The 13,385-nt window shown below is 56.0% G+C and overlaps 1 protein-coding gene across 6 annotated transcripts in view; it reads right to left on the bottom strand.

Moving 5' to 3' along the window:
* Positions 1-13,385, bottom strand: part of mlphb (melanophilin b) — a 206,751-nt gene that overhangs the window by 95,175 nt on the left and 98,191 nt on the right. For all 6 annotated transcript variants that reach the window (XM_038788445.1, XM_038788469.1, XM_038788464.1 and 3 more), the window contains one exon: positions 11,823-11,951. In XM_038788445.1, coding sequence (XP_038644373.1) covers positions 11,823-11,951 — 129 coding nt within the window. The remainder of the gene's footprint in view (positions 1-11,822; positions 11,952-13,385) is intronic.

Here is a 13,385-nt window from a genome sequence, read left to right as displayed (position 1 = left end):
ATAAAGAATTAAAGTACAATACAGATAACTATATAACTATACACTGTTAGAACAAACTAGTTCTAACATCTGTCACTCTAGCTATTCTATGTCTTGCTTGTTAACTGTTCTGATATCATCTGAATCATCTGACTTAGAAAAGGCAGGAAATCAGTTCTTATAGTATCTGGCTGTGAGCCTCACCTAGTGTTGAAATGACTGTACTACATTCACATACATTGATCATGTATATCGATATCTGAATATCACTGCAAGAGGTAGTGCAGGGTGTCCGGGGAGGGGCAGGGTGTCCGGGGAGGGCCAGGGTGTCCGGGGAGGGATAGTGCAGGGTGTCCGGGGAGGGGCAGGGTGTCCGGGGAGGGATAGTGCAGGGTGTCCGGGGAGGGGCAGGGTGTCCGGGGAGGGATAGTGCAGGGTGTCCGGGGAGGGGCAGGGTGTCCGGGGAGGGGCAGGGTGTCCGGGGAGGGATAGTGCAGGGTGCCCGGGGAGGGGCAGGGTGCCCGGGGAGGGGCAGGGTGCCCGGGGAGGGGCGGTGCATGGTGCCCGGGGAGGGGCGGTGCATGGTGCCCGGGGAGGGGCGGGGCAGGGTGTCCGGGGAGGGGCGGGGCAGGGTGTCCGGGGAGGGGCGGGGCAGGGTGTCCGGGGAGGGGCGGGGCAGGGTGTCCGGGGAGGGGCAGGGTGTCCGGGGAGGGGCAGGGTGTCCGGGGAGGGATAGCGCAGGGTGTCCGGGGAGGGATAGCGCAGGGTGTCCGGGGAGGGGCAGGGTGTCCGGGAGGGGCAGGGTGTCCGGGGAGGGATAGCGCAGGGTGCCCGGGGAGGGGCAGGGTGCCCGGGGAGGGGCAGGGTGTCCGGGGAGGGGCAGGGTGTCCGGGGAGGGGCAGGGTGTCCGGGGAGGGGCAGGGTGTCCGGGGAGGGGCAGGGTGCCCGGGGAGGGGCAGGGTGTCCGGGGAGGGGCAGGGTGTCCGGGGAGGGGCAGGGTGTCCGGGGAGGGGCAGGGTGTCCGGGGAGGGGCAGGGTGTCCGGGGAGGGGCAGGGTGTCCGGGGAGGGGGAGGGTGTCCGAGGATAGATAGTGCAGGGTGCCCGGGGAGGGGCAGGGTGCCCGGGGAGGGACAGGGTGTCCGAGGAGGGGCAGGGTGCCCGGGGAGGGGCAGGGTGCCCGGGGAGGGGCAGGGTGTCCGAGGATAGATAGTGCAGGGTGCCCGGGGAGGGGCAGGGTGCCCGGGGAGGGACAGGGTGCCCGGGGAGGGGCAAGGTGCCCGGGGAGGAGCAGGGTGTCCGGGGAGGGAGGGGCAGGGTGTCCGGGGAGAGATAGTGCAGGGTGCCCGGGGAGGGGAAGGGTGTCCGGGGAGGGGAAGGGTGTCCGGGGAGGGGAAGGGGAAGGGTGTCCGGGGAGGGGAAGGGTGTCCGGGGAGGGGCAGGGTGTCCGGGGAGGGGCAGAGTGTCCGGGGAGGGGCAGGGTGTCCGGGGAGGGGCAGAGTGTCCGGGGAGGGGCAGGGTACCCGGCGAGGGGCAGGGTGCCCGTCGAGGGGCAGGGTGTCCGGCGAGGGGCAGGGTGTCCGGGGAGGGGCAGGGTGTCCAGGGAGGGGCAGGGTGTCCGGGGAGGGGCAGGGTGTCCGGGGAGGGGCAGGATGTCCGGGGAGGGGCAGGGTGTCCGGGGAGGGAGGGTCAGGGTGTCCGGGGAGGAGCAGGATGTCCGGGGAGGGGCAGGGTGTCCGGGGAGGGGCAGGGTGTCCGGGGAGGGGCAGGGTGTCCGGGGAGGGGCAGGGTGTCCGGGGAGGGGCAGGGTGTCCAGGGAGGTACAGTGCAGGGTGTCCGGGGAGGGGCAGGGTGTCCGGGGAGGGGCAGGGTGTCCGGGGATGGGCAGGGTGTCCGGGGATGGGCAGGGTGTCCGGGGATGGGCAGGGTGTCCGGGGATGGGCAGGGTGTCCGGGGAGGGGCAGGGTGTCCGGGGAGGGGCAGGGTGTCCGGGGAGGTATAGTACAGGGTGTCCGGGGAGTGGCAGGGTGTCCGGGGAGGGATAGTGCAGGGTGTCCGGGGAGGGGCAGGGTGTCCGGGGAGGGGCAGGGTGTCCGGGGAGGGGCAGGGTGTCCGGGGACGGAAAGTGCAGGGTGTCCGGGGAGGGATAGTGCAGGGTGTCCGGGGAGGGGCAGGGTGTCCGGGGAGGTATAGTACAGGGTGTCCGGGGAGTGGCAGGGTGTCGGGGGAGGGATAGTGCAGGGTGTCCGGGGAGGGGCAGGGTGTCCGGGAAGGGGCAGGGTGTCCGGGGAGGGGCAGGGTGTCCGGGGACGGAAAGTGCAGGGTGTCCGGGGAGGGATAGTGCAGGGTGTCCGGGGAGGGGCAGGGTGTCCGGAGAGGGGCAGGGTGTCTGGGGAGGGATAGTGCAGGGTGTCCGGGGAGGGGGAGGGTGTCCGGGGAGGGATAGTGCAGGGTGTCCGGGGAGGGGCAGGGTGTCCGGGGAGGGGCAGGGTGTCCGGGGAGGGGCAGGGTGTCCGGGGAGGGGCAGGGTGTCCGAGGATTGATAGTGCAGGGTGCCCGGGGAGGGGCAGGGTGCCCGGGGAGGGTCAGGGTGTCCGGGGAGGGGCAGGGTGCCCGGGGAGGGGCAGGGTGCCCGGGGAGGGGCAGGGTGTCCGAGGATAGATAGTGCAGGGTGCCCGGGGAGGGGCAGGGTGCCCGGGGAGGGACAGGGTGCCCGGGGAGGGGCAGGGTGCCCGGGGAGGAGCAGGGTGTCCGGGGAGGGAGGGGCAGGGTGTCCGGGGAGAGATAGTGCAGGGTGCCCGGGGAGGGGAAGGGTGTCCGGGGAGGGGAAGGGTGTCCGGGGAGGGGAAGGGGAAGGGTGTCCGGGGAGGGGCAGGGTGCCCGGCGAGGGGCAGGGTGTCCGGGGAGGGGCAGGGTGTCCGGGGAGGGGCAGGGTGTCCAGGGAGGGGCAGGGTGTCCGGGGAGGGGCAGGGTGTCCGGGGAGGGGCAGGGTGTCCGGGGAGGGGCAGGATGTCCGGGGAGGGGCAGGGTGTCCGGGGAGGGAGGGTCAGGGTGTCCGGGGAGGAGCAGGATGTCCGGGGAGGGGCAGGGTGTCCGGGGAGGGGCAGGGTGTCCGGGGAGGGGCAGGGTGTCCGGGGAGGGGCAGGGTGTCCGGGGAGGGGCAGGGTGTCCAGGGAGGTACAGTGCAGGGTGTCCGGGGAGGGGCAGGGTGTCCGGGGAGGGGTAGGGTGTCCGGGGATGGGCAGGGTGTCCGGGGATGGGCAGGGTGTCCGGGGATGGGCAGGGTGTCCGGGGAGGGGCAGGGTGTCCGGGGAGGGGCAGTGTGTCCGGGGAGGTATAGTACAGGGTGTCCGGGGAGTGGCAGGGTGTCCGGGGAGGGATAGTGCAGGGTGTCCGGGGAGGGGCAGGGTGTCCGGGGAGGGGCAGGGTGTCCGGGGAGGGGCAGGGTGTCCGGGGACGGAAAGTGCAGGGTGTCCGGGGAGGGATAGTGCAGGGTGTCCGGGGAGGGGCAGGGTGTCCGGAGAGGGGCAGGGTGTCTGGGGAGGGATAGTGCAGGGTGTCCGGGGAGGGGGAGGGTGTCCGGGGAGGGATAGTGCAGGGTGTCCGGGGAGGGGCAGGGTGTCCGGGGAGGGGCTGGGTGTCCGGGGAGGGGCAGGGTGTCCGGGGAGGGGCAGGGTGTCCGGGGAGGGGCAGGGTGTCCGGGAAGGGGCAGGGTGTCCGGGGAGGGGCTGGGTGTCCGGGGAGGGATAGCGCAGGGTGTCCGGGGGAGGAATAAAGCAAAGTATTCAGGTCCCCTCTAGATATGGTTCCCAGACCTTTGACTTTATGAGATAATGGAGGGGACACCTACTTCCCTCCGGTTCCCACCTCGAAAATCGGTGACCCTTCAAGGAGGAATATTTAATTAACTGGACATTGCACAATTTCAAGTGATCAAAATCCTGCCTCTTTAGTGGCTTTTTTCAGGCCACATAGAGACCCCTCAATTGCAATGGTTGCCCCTGCAGAACAATGTTACCAGCCTTCACCACCCCACCTTTTGGTGGCTTGCCCGACAGGTGCAGGTCCCCCAGATCCCACTTACCTGGTTGGGAAGGCAGCGTCCTTCCACAATATACTCTTCTTCAAGCTGCACTCCCAGCATTCTCCACAGCAGGTGCTAAATGAGGGGCCAAATAGAAGAGCAACCCCCAGGCAACTCCTCCCCTCAAGGCTTTCCGGAGGCATCAAGGTCGGGTTGACAACTGTGACTAAATGTATTTCTAGAGTCTTCATCACATGGGTAGTGCCAGCCATTGATATCCCTGCCAGCCTGGACGGTTGACAGGGTTAGAGACACCCCCCCCCCCTCCCCGCTCCCCCCGCTGCTAGGCAACGATGGGGCCAGGGGTGCAGTGCAGAAGGCAGAGCGTCGGGGGGAATGACATAGGGTGGTGATGGGAGTGTGGGGGAGGGGGGGATGACATGTGGGGGTAGGGGCTGCAGTGCAAGCAGGGCCACAATATAGCCCATTAGACCTGGGTAGTCACAGGACTAATCACCATGCTAACATGTTTTCCTTTTACCCCCTGCAGATAATGGATTGAGAAGTCCAGCCAGGAACAGTTGGAACGTACCTGGCTGCAGCAACCCTTGAAGATGCACTGAGGCTCCACAAACAAGGATGCAGCAAAACTAGAGCCTGTTCCAGATGAGCAGAGATCAGTAGTGAAGATGGAGAGCTGGCCGTCCAACAGGTCGAGACGGAGGTGGGATTTAAGTGCCCTGTACAACGGCAGAGCCTTTTCTTCAAGGAGCTGCCAGACTGAGCGTGTCGCTAATGACTACGGGCTGAGCAGATAGACTGTGCGACATCTCTGCTGGATGATGGCGCACCTGGAACCTCGCGTGTGTGGAGGAGGACACCCACGGTCGCCCTGAACATTTGTGTCACGGGGTCTTTCCAGGCAGCAAGTGGGACCTGCGTCCATACATAGGTGCATCCATGCTGTCAGGTATGACCTGTATGCCGGACAACACACTATATGAACTTCAATGTGGATCAAGCCCATCAGGTTGTTCATGCTGTGGGATTGTGCTGTCCGAAGGCTACAGACCAACATGGCAAACCGCCACAACGACGCCCTTACAGCAACTAGAGGCATCATTGAGTGCTGCATCGATGTCCTGAAGCTGCTGTTCATGTCCCTGGGCTGCACTGGTGGGCCCTCCAATATAGCTCCAGGAGGGTCTTCCACATCATGGTGGCCTGCTGTATCCTCCACAACTTCGCGCAGCAGAAGAGCGACATGCTGGAAGAGGAGCAGGATGAATGTCAAGCCTCATCCAATGAGGAGGTGCAAAGGAGGTCCAGGATGACAGGGCATGGGGCCTGGGCAGGCACAGGAGGCCGCACGGCGCCAGGCCGCCGTATGGGACATCCTAATGCCTCCAGGCTCGCTGACTAGGCGGCTTTGCCACCAGCAGACCAGCCGTCCCACACCCGCCCCCCCCCCCCCCCCCCCCACCATGACCACCCACTCCCTCCTCTGTCTCCCATTCCTGCACTCTATCCCCCAGAACCCCTTCTGAGCTTCCCACCAGCTTAACTGCCAGGTGTTGGCCCTGTGTCGGCAGTATCAGCAGGTCCGGTCCATGGGATGGAGAATGATGACGGTCTGCAGTGTGATGATCTCTGGTGCTCTGCATCACTTGACGGAGTCTGACTCATTCCGCGTGTCACATTCCACTGTCCGCCTGGTTGACCCCCTGCATGCGTGCTGGTCTGTCCATCACACGGCTACACAGATCTTCAGAGCGGCAGGGATGAGCTCTGGGGAGGGGTGGAGAGGTTGGTTCTGGGCATGGTGAACAGTGATGGGTCACTCATCGGGTAGGCCCTCCCACATGGCACCCCAACATCTCTGGCCCAGTCCCCTGCTGCCTCCGAGAGGGTGGCCCCAGGGCGGATCCACAACTGTCCTGGGGACCCAGACCAGTGCCGTCCTCCAATACCACTGGCCTCGCCTCCTACACACCCCTCCTACCTCCCCGCCCCAACCCCACCCCACCCAGCACAATCTTTGCACCCAGCCCAGCCCGTCCCTCACACTCTCAGATAGATGGCCGAAGCAGCTCGGAACGTTGGTGAACAGGTGTTTATTGGTAACACAGCTATGTACAATGTATGTTCCCCAGACCCTAACACTGCACCCATGACAACTTAAATGGTGTCCACCTTTCTAATCTTACTTGTCCTAATGCTTCATCCAGGTGGTTCCCCAAGTGGTTTATCAGATGTGGAGGCAGTCTGTTACGTATTCCGCCCTGTGGCCTGGGTCCCCTATGGTGGCTGCCCTCTGGAGCGACTGGACCTAGCAGTCTTCCTGGTGTCACAGGTGGCAAGGTGCCACGCTGTTCTGCCCGTTGCCCATCGGATGCGCCAAGGGCAGGTGGAGGAGATTCAGTGGCGCTGCGGTGTCCCAGCACCTTCCTGGCAGGAGTCACCAGCACAAGCCTCATCACGTCCTCCTCCCTCTGGGTGCCTAATGGCACCCAGGCTACTCCTTAGGATGGGGGCGTAGTCGGAGCAAGCACTACCGTCACCTAACGTTGCCAGTCCTGGAGGCCCCCCTTACACAGACATGAAGTACAAGGACTGTGCCACGTCCCTCTGGGACTGTGGCATGCACTGGGCTGAATAGCTGGCTTTTAAAGCAGACCAAGGCAGGCCAGCAGCACGGTTCAATTCCCGTACCAGCCTCCCTGAACAGGCGCCGGAATGTGGCGACTAGGGGCTTTTCACAGTAACTTAATTGAAGCCTACTTGTGACAATAAGCAATTTTAATTTTCATGTCAATCAGTGACTGGCTCAGGTCCCTCTGTGAGCGGTTCAGGTCAACCAGTGCCACATTAATGCTCACACCGCCCGCAACCATGGCCTGTTGTGACTGGGCCACGTTCTGGGGCGCTGCTGCAATGTCCATGTGGCTCGGGTACATGCCTGCCTGTGGCATGGTTGCCCTGTCACGCATCTCAGCCACCGCCCATGCACTGTGTCCCAGGTCTTGGATATCCTGACCTCCCGCCGTGACCCTCGCACCCAAGGCCTTCACAGTGCATGCCACCCATGTAGTGCTGGCCTGGGTTGCAGGCATTGTCAGCAGCGCCTCCTGCTTCTGAATGCAGTTGGACTTCTCCAACTGCACTTGCAGAAACCGGATGGTTGCTGACACCCCCTCATGTAGTCCCTAACATTGCATCTACAACATTGATGGAACCACCCTTTCCAGAAACGCGAGATCCATCTGGATGCCAACTAGCCCCTGGGGTCAGGCCGCCCTCCGACAGATCTGCTCCCTTGGGGGCTCCTACCTCTATCTGATTTGTGTCCCAGGAGCCTCTTCACTAAAATGACCCATCAAGGTGAGTGTCTCTGGGATGGTGGAGGGTGTTGGTGACCACAGTGACGAGAAGTCGGTGTTGCCCACGGACATGTATTCCGGGGTGTTGTAGATGGTGGCTGGGGCGAGGGACCAAGAAACAACACAGGATGCATGATGAGATCGTGGATCTCCTGGAGGGACAGATAATGCAGTGTGAGACACTCGGATGCGGGCAGCACGGGATCCGCAGCTATTGGCATGTGTGTGTAGGGCATCTGGCCATGGTTGGCAGAATGTGTGTTGGCACTTAGCGTGGGTTGGTCTCCGCATGGACTACCGGCGGGTGAGTTTCAATTGTCCTCATGGACGGATGTGTGGGTTACGGGAATGTGCGATGGGGTGGTGCCAGGGGCATGGTGATAGTGCAGGGGTGGGCAAACTACGGCCCGCGGGCCGCATGCGGCCCGCCAAAGGTATTTCTGCGGCCCACCAAGTCATTAAAAATAAATTTTTTTTTAAAGTTAATGGGGGGGGGGGGGGGGGGCTGTTGGGTTACTTACTGGTATAGGGTGGATACGTTGACTTGAGTAGGGTGATCATTGCTCGACACAACGTCGAGGGCTGAAGGGCCTGTTCTGTGCTGTACTGTTCTATGTTCTATATGAGGCGCCCAGAATCATAACCGGGTGAAGTAATTATTTTACTTAATATACTATGCGGCCCTTTGTGAATTGTGAATTTCTGAATGTGGCCCTTGCACGGAAAAGTTTGCCCACCCCTGTGATAGTGCCTTGCCTCATCTTGGCTGGAAGGTTGTCCATCCTCACCCAGCACTGCCTGCTGGTGTGGGCCGCATCTGAGTGGGGAGGAGGGGGGGAGGAGTGTGGTAGTGTGGGACAGGGGTGGTGCCAGCGGCACAGAGCTGGTGACTCATGCGGGCTGTCTTCACCGAGGGGCCCATGGAGCACACGATCTCGCCCACCTCTGCCCAGGCCCAGTTGACATCGGCAGGTGGCAGCTTCCTTCCCATACCGACGAACAGGGTGTCCCGACTTTCTTCCATGGCATCCAGCAGAATCTCAAGATCTCGGGGCCGTTCTCGGGGGTGGCATCTTCTTGGCTGGAATGAGATTGCATTGTGAGTGGAGTGCTTATACACAGCTCCAGCTTGTCAGGCTCTCGAGTGCCATTCCTGACCCCAGTGAATCACACGCTGCGTTGGAATCGCGCTAGTTCCATGTGGCGCGAATGCTGGCCCAATAGCATGTCCTGAATGGCTCCAGTAGTCGCACACCCATCAGGACTGTGGAATAGCCGGCAGTCAATCCTGTTGTCAGCACTTAATCTCTCAAAACGGAGAATTCTACCCTGTATCTTTTTCCACAGTAAATGTCCGGCTGTCACTATTAGCAAAGGTCCTGTTAAGTGTTAAATTGAGCTAGACAGACCAGGGAAAATCTCTATCTTGAGACTCTGGTGATTTACCGGCCACGCCCAGTAAAATGCTATAGCTTTCATCAGGAATAGTGAACTGGAAAATGGAAAAATCAGGCAGGTTCCTTGCTATTGAAATCTATCCAGCGATTCACACTGGAAAGTGTATACATGTCAATGTTGCCTAAGGATCATCTTTTGGTACACTGTCCTTCATGAAAATAAACTGTAACCAGCTACTGCAAGCCACCAAATGAAAAACTGCCAGGTGGGCAAAGTATTGGAGGGCAGTCAGTGTACATGGAACCATATCACAACTTGAGTAAATGCAGCCAGGAGTGAAAGGACCAGAGCAAATTGAAGGGAGGCACTTTTTTGAAAGCCAAGAATGTGACCACAAGATGGGCCTCCAGGACCTAACAACATATTTCAGGTGTGAAGGGTGGAACAGTTCCACATTTGGTTTAGCAAGAATGGTCTTTACATGTTGCAAAACATCTTGTTGACTTAGAGTAGAAGGTGCTCGGCTGCTTCTAATTAGCTGGGATTGCTCGGTGCTGGTACCAGATGCCTAAAATGGGAAAATGTCTCAATCCCCAGTAATTTTGTGCATGACATTTATAAGCATAAAATTCTCCACAGGAAAAAAAAACATTAGAAAAATTGGCCTGTCGATGTACCAGCTTGAAAACATAGGTGCAGTCATGCGTGGAGAGTTTACAATGTTTTGAAAATCAATGATATGTACTTTGGAACATCTTTATTACTGTCGTCTTTTGGTCTACTGTTTTCATGCATTTTAAAAGGAAAGTAAATTTTCCTCAGTTACTCCACCAACACACTCATCGACTGCAGCCCTCATTTATATCTTTGGAAAATGATGATACTATGCTGCGCCAGCACAAAAATATAAAACAACAGGTGGCACGGCGGCACAGTGGTTAGCACTGCTGCCTCACAGCTCCAGGGTCCTAGATTCAATTCCGGTCTCGGGTGACTGTCTGTGTGGAGTTAGCACTTTCTCCCCGTGTCTGCATGGGTTTCCTCCGGGTGCTCAGGTTTCCTCCCACAATCCAAAGTGGTGTAGGTTGGGGCCATGCTAAATTGCCCCTTAGTGTCCAAACAGTTAGGTGATGTTACTGGGTTACGGGGATAGGGTGGGGGCGTGGGTTTAAATAGGGTGCTCTTTCCAAAGGCCGGTGCAGACTCGATGGGCCAAAGGGCCTTCTTCTGCCCGGTAAATTTTATGATTCATTCTGAAATTTCAAGATGAAGGTCATGTACATAAGAACATAGGAACTAGGAGCAAGAGTTGGCAATTCGGTTCCTTGAGCCCACTCCGCCAATCAATTAGATCATGGTTAATCTAATCTTGGCCTCAACTCCACTTTCTTGCCCGTTCTCCATAACCCTTCAACCCTTTACTAATTAAAAATGTGTCTATCTCCTCATTGAATTTATTCAATGTCCCTGCATCCACCGCACTCTGGGGTAGTGAATTCCACAGATTCACCACTCTGTGAGAGAAGTAATTTCTCCTCATCTGTTTTAAATCTGCTACCACTGATCCTAAATTATGACCTCTTGTTCTAGATTTCCCCAGAAGAGGAAACATTCTTTCTATGTCCAGTTTGTCAATCCCCTTTTTCATCTTATCTACCTCAATTAGACCTCCTCTCATTCTTCTAAATTCGAGAGTATAGGCCTGAACTGCACATTCTCTTTTCATAAGAGAAACCCCTCATTTCTGGAATCAATCTAATCAACCTACTCTGAATTGCCTCTAATGCAACTACCTCCCTCCTCAAGTAAGGGGACCAAAAGTGTACACAGTACTCCAAGTGCAGTCTCACCAATGCCCTGTACAGTTGCAGCAACACTTCCCTACTTTTATACTCTATCCCTTTCGCAATAAATGCAAAAATTCGATTTGCCTTTCTTATTACCTGCTGCACCTGCATACTAGTTTTCCTCGATTCATGCCCGAGGACACCCAGATCCCTCTGCACCGAAGCGCTCTGAGCTTTTCTCTCCATTTAGGTAATAAGTTGCCTTTTGTACCCAGGGTGTAATATGGAAACATATTAGACAGTATGATAATGAGACAAGAGGCCAATTTGTTTTTATTTCCCCATTTTCTGCTCCTAATCCAAAGGTAGTAATTTACGCTGGGGTCCAGAGGTACAGGTTTCAGCCACTTTCTGGAACGTTTGCCGAAAGGGTCATTGTTCAGGTCAATAGCCAGATAGAAGGCGGCTGATTGGAATCACAACTGAGGTTCAACTGTGCCCTAACTTAATAAAAAATTACAGCTGGAATGAATGGATGACAAAATCAGGAACCTGGTTTCATTTTCTTCTCTCCTGTCACTAACAGGAGGGTCAATAACCAGAGGGCAAAGATTTAAGATGATTTTGCAAGAGAACAAAATTAATGTTGAATTTTGTTTAATGCCGTTATGATTTTAAATTCACTGCTTGGAAAGGTGGTGGAAGCAGATTCAATGGTGGCTTCCAAAAGGTAATTAGCTACATACCCAAAAAAGGGAAACAAAACACATGCTGGGGGAAATCAGGGAGGTGGAACCAATTAGACAACACTTTCACAGAGCTGGCAATGGCAGAATGGGCTGAATGGTCTCGCTTTGTGCTGCAAGATTTTATGATTCTATGCCAGGGTAACCAAGGCTTATTTTACAGCTCCTTACAATCATCACCTCTCAAAGTTAATTAATTCAGTACCTGGGGTACAGAGGACAACAGCCTTCTGAACAGCGCATGTATTTGTTGCCGCAGTCTTGAAATGGGACAAATAATGTTAGGTACATAGGTATTTGGAGCAGAAATAGGCAATTCAGCCATTTTGAGCCCGCTGCGCCATTCAATTAGATCATGGCTGATCTTTTCCCAAATCCACTTCCCTGCTTGCTCCCCATATCCCTTTAACCCGTTTTTAAAACCTGAAATATATCTTTCTCCTTCTTGAAACCATTCAATGATTCACACTCTAAATTGTTCTAATATAGCTAGGGAATTGCGGGGGTTACCTGTAGCCCACTCCCATCATAATGTGGGGAAGGAAGCTGGAGAGATTGGCGACGAGACTGTGCAGAGTACTCCGAGTCCATATCAAAGTCAATGGGATGTACAGAGAGCAGGCGCTTGTTTCTGCGTAACTGAAGAATACAGACAAAGTGTTAAATACTTTCCAATTAAAAATACTGCTGCATTTGTTCAATCTTTTGAAAAAGGAAGAATATTTTTAAACAGAACTATGTGGAAAGAGTAGGCAAATCGGATAGCTTTTACTGAGAGCTGGCACAAAGACGATGGGCCAAATGGCCTTGTTCTGAACTGTTTGATTCCATGACTTTCAGGTATTTATTACATTTTCTGATGGATCACACCATTAAACCATCAACCGAGTTTACACTGGCAATTGGTCTTCTCTATTTCAGAGTAAGCTGCTGGGAGATAATGCAGTTATAAAGAGGGAGCTAAAAGTGTGGTCAACCAAAATTGACAAGCTAACAGCTAGGCAGGTACAAGTTCCCCACTCTGCTTAGGGTTACCAGAAAAGGCACAGGTAATGTCCATATAAATGCTTAATCTTGAGGAGTTTACTGCATATTAGGGTCAAGCAGTTTACAGCACAAAAACAGGCCCTTCAGCCCAAGGTGTCCATGCTGCCCAGTTTTTACCATTAAGCTAGTCCCAATTGCCCACATTTGGCCATAACCCTCTAAACCCATCTTATCCATATAACTGTCTAAATGCTTTATAAAAGACAAAATTGTACCCGCCTCTCTACAACCTCTGGCAGCTCATTCCAGACACTCACCACCCTCTGTGTGAAAATATTGTCCCTCTGGACCCTTTTAATCTTTCCCCTCTCCCCTTAAACCTCTGCTCTCTAGTTTTAGACTCCCCTACCTTTGGGAAAAGATGTTGACTATCTACTTTATCTATGCCCCTCATTCTTTTATAGACCTCTATAAGATTACCGCTAAGCCTCCTACTCTCCAGGGAAAAAAGTCCCAGTCTATCCAGCCTCTCCTTATAACTCAAACCATCATGTCCCGGCAGCATCCTAGTTAATCTTTCTGTTTAATATTATTCGAGTTTAATAATATCCTTTCTATAATAGGGTTACCAAAACTGTACACTGTATTCCAAGTGTGGCCATACTAATGCCTTGCACAACTTCAACAAGGGACTGGATTTTCCGCCCCGCCACGCCACATTTCAGGTTTATCCCGCCGGCGGGATGCTCCATTATGCCAGCTGGTCAATGGGGTTTCCCATTGTGGGGCAGCCCCATGCCATGGGGAAACACCCAGGCTGCCAGCAAAATGGAACATCCCACCGATGGAGAATCCAGCCCCTGATGTAACAATTCCTGTATTCATTGTTCTGACCAATGAAACCAAGCATACCACCCTGTCTTCTTTACCACCCTGTCCACCTGTGACTCCACTTTCAAGGAGCTATGAACCTGCTGTATACCTAGATCTCTTTGTACTATAACTCTCCCCAACACCCTCCCATTTACTGAGTAGGTCTTGCCCCGATTGAATCTATCAAAATGCATCACCTCACATTTATCTAAA

The sequence above is a fragment of the Scyliorhinus canicula genome, chromosome 2 (genome assembly GCF_902713615.1).
Source record: "Scyliorhinus canicula chromosome 2, sScyCan1.1, whole genome shotgun sequence".
Classification (NCBI taxonomy): Eukaryota; Metazoa; Chordata; class Chondrichthyes; order Carcharhiniformes; family Scyliorhinidae; genus Scyliorhinus; species Scyliorhinus canicula.
This window is presented reverse-complemented; position numbering and strand designations above follow the sequence as displayed.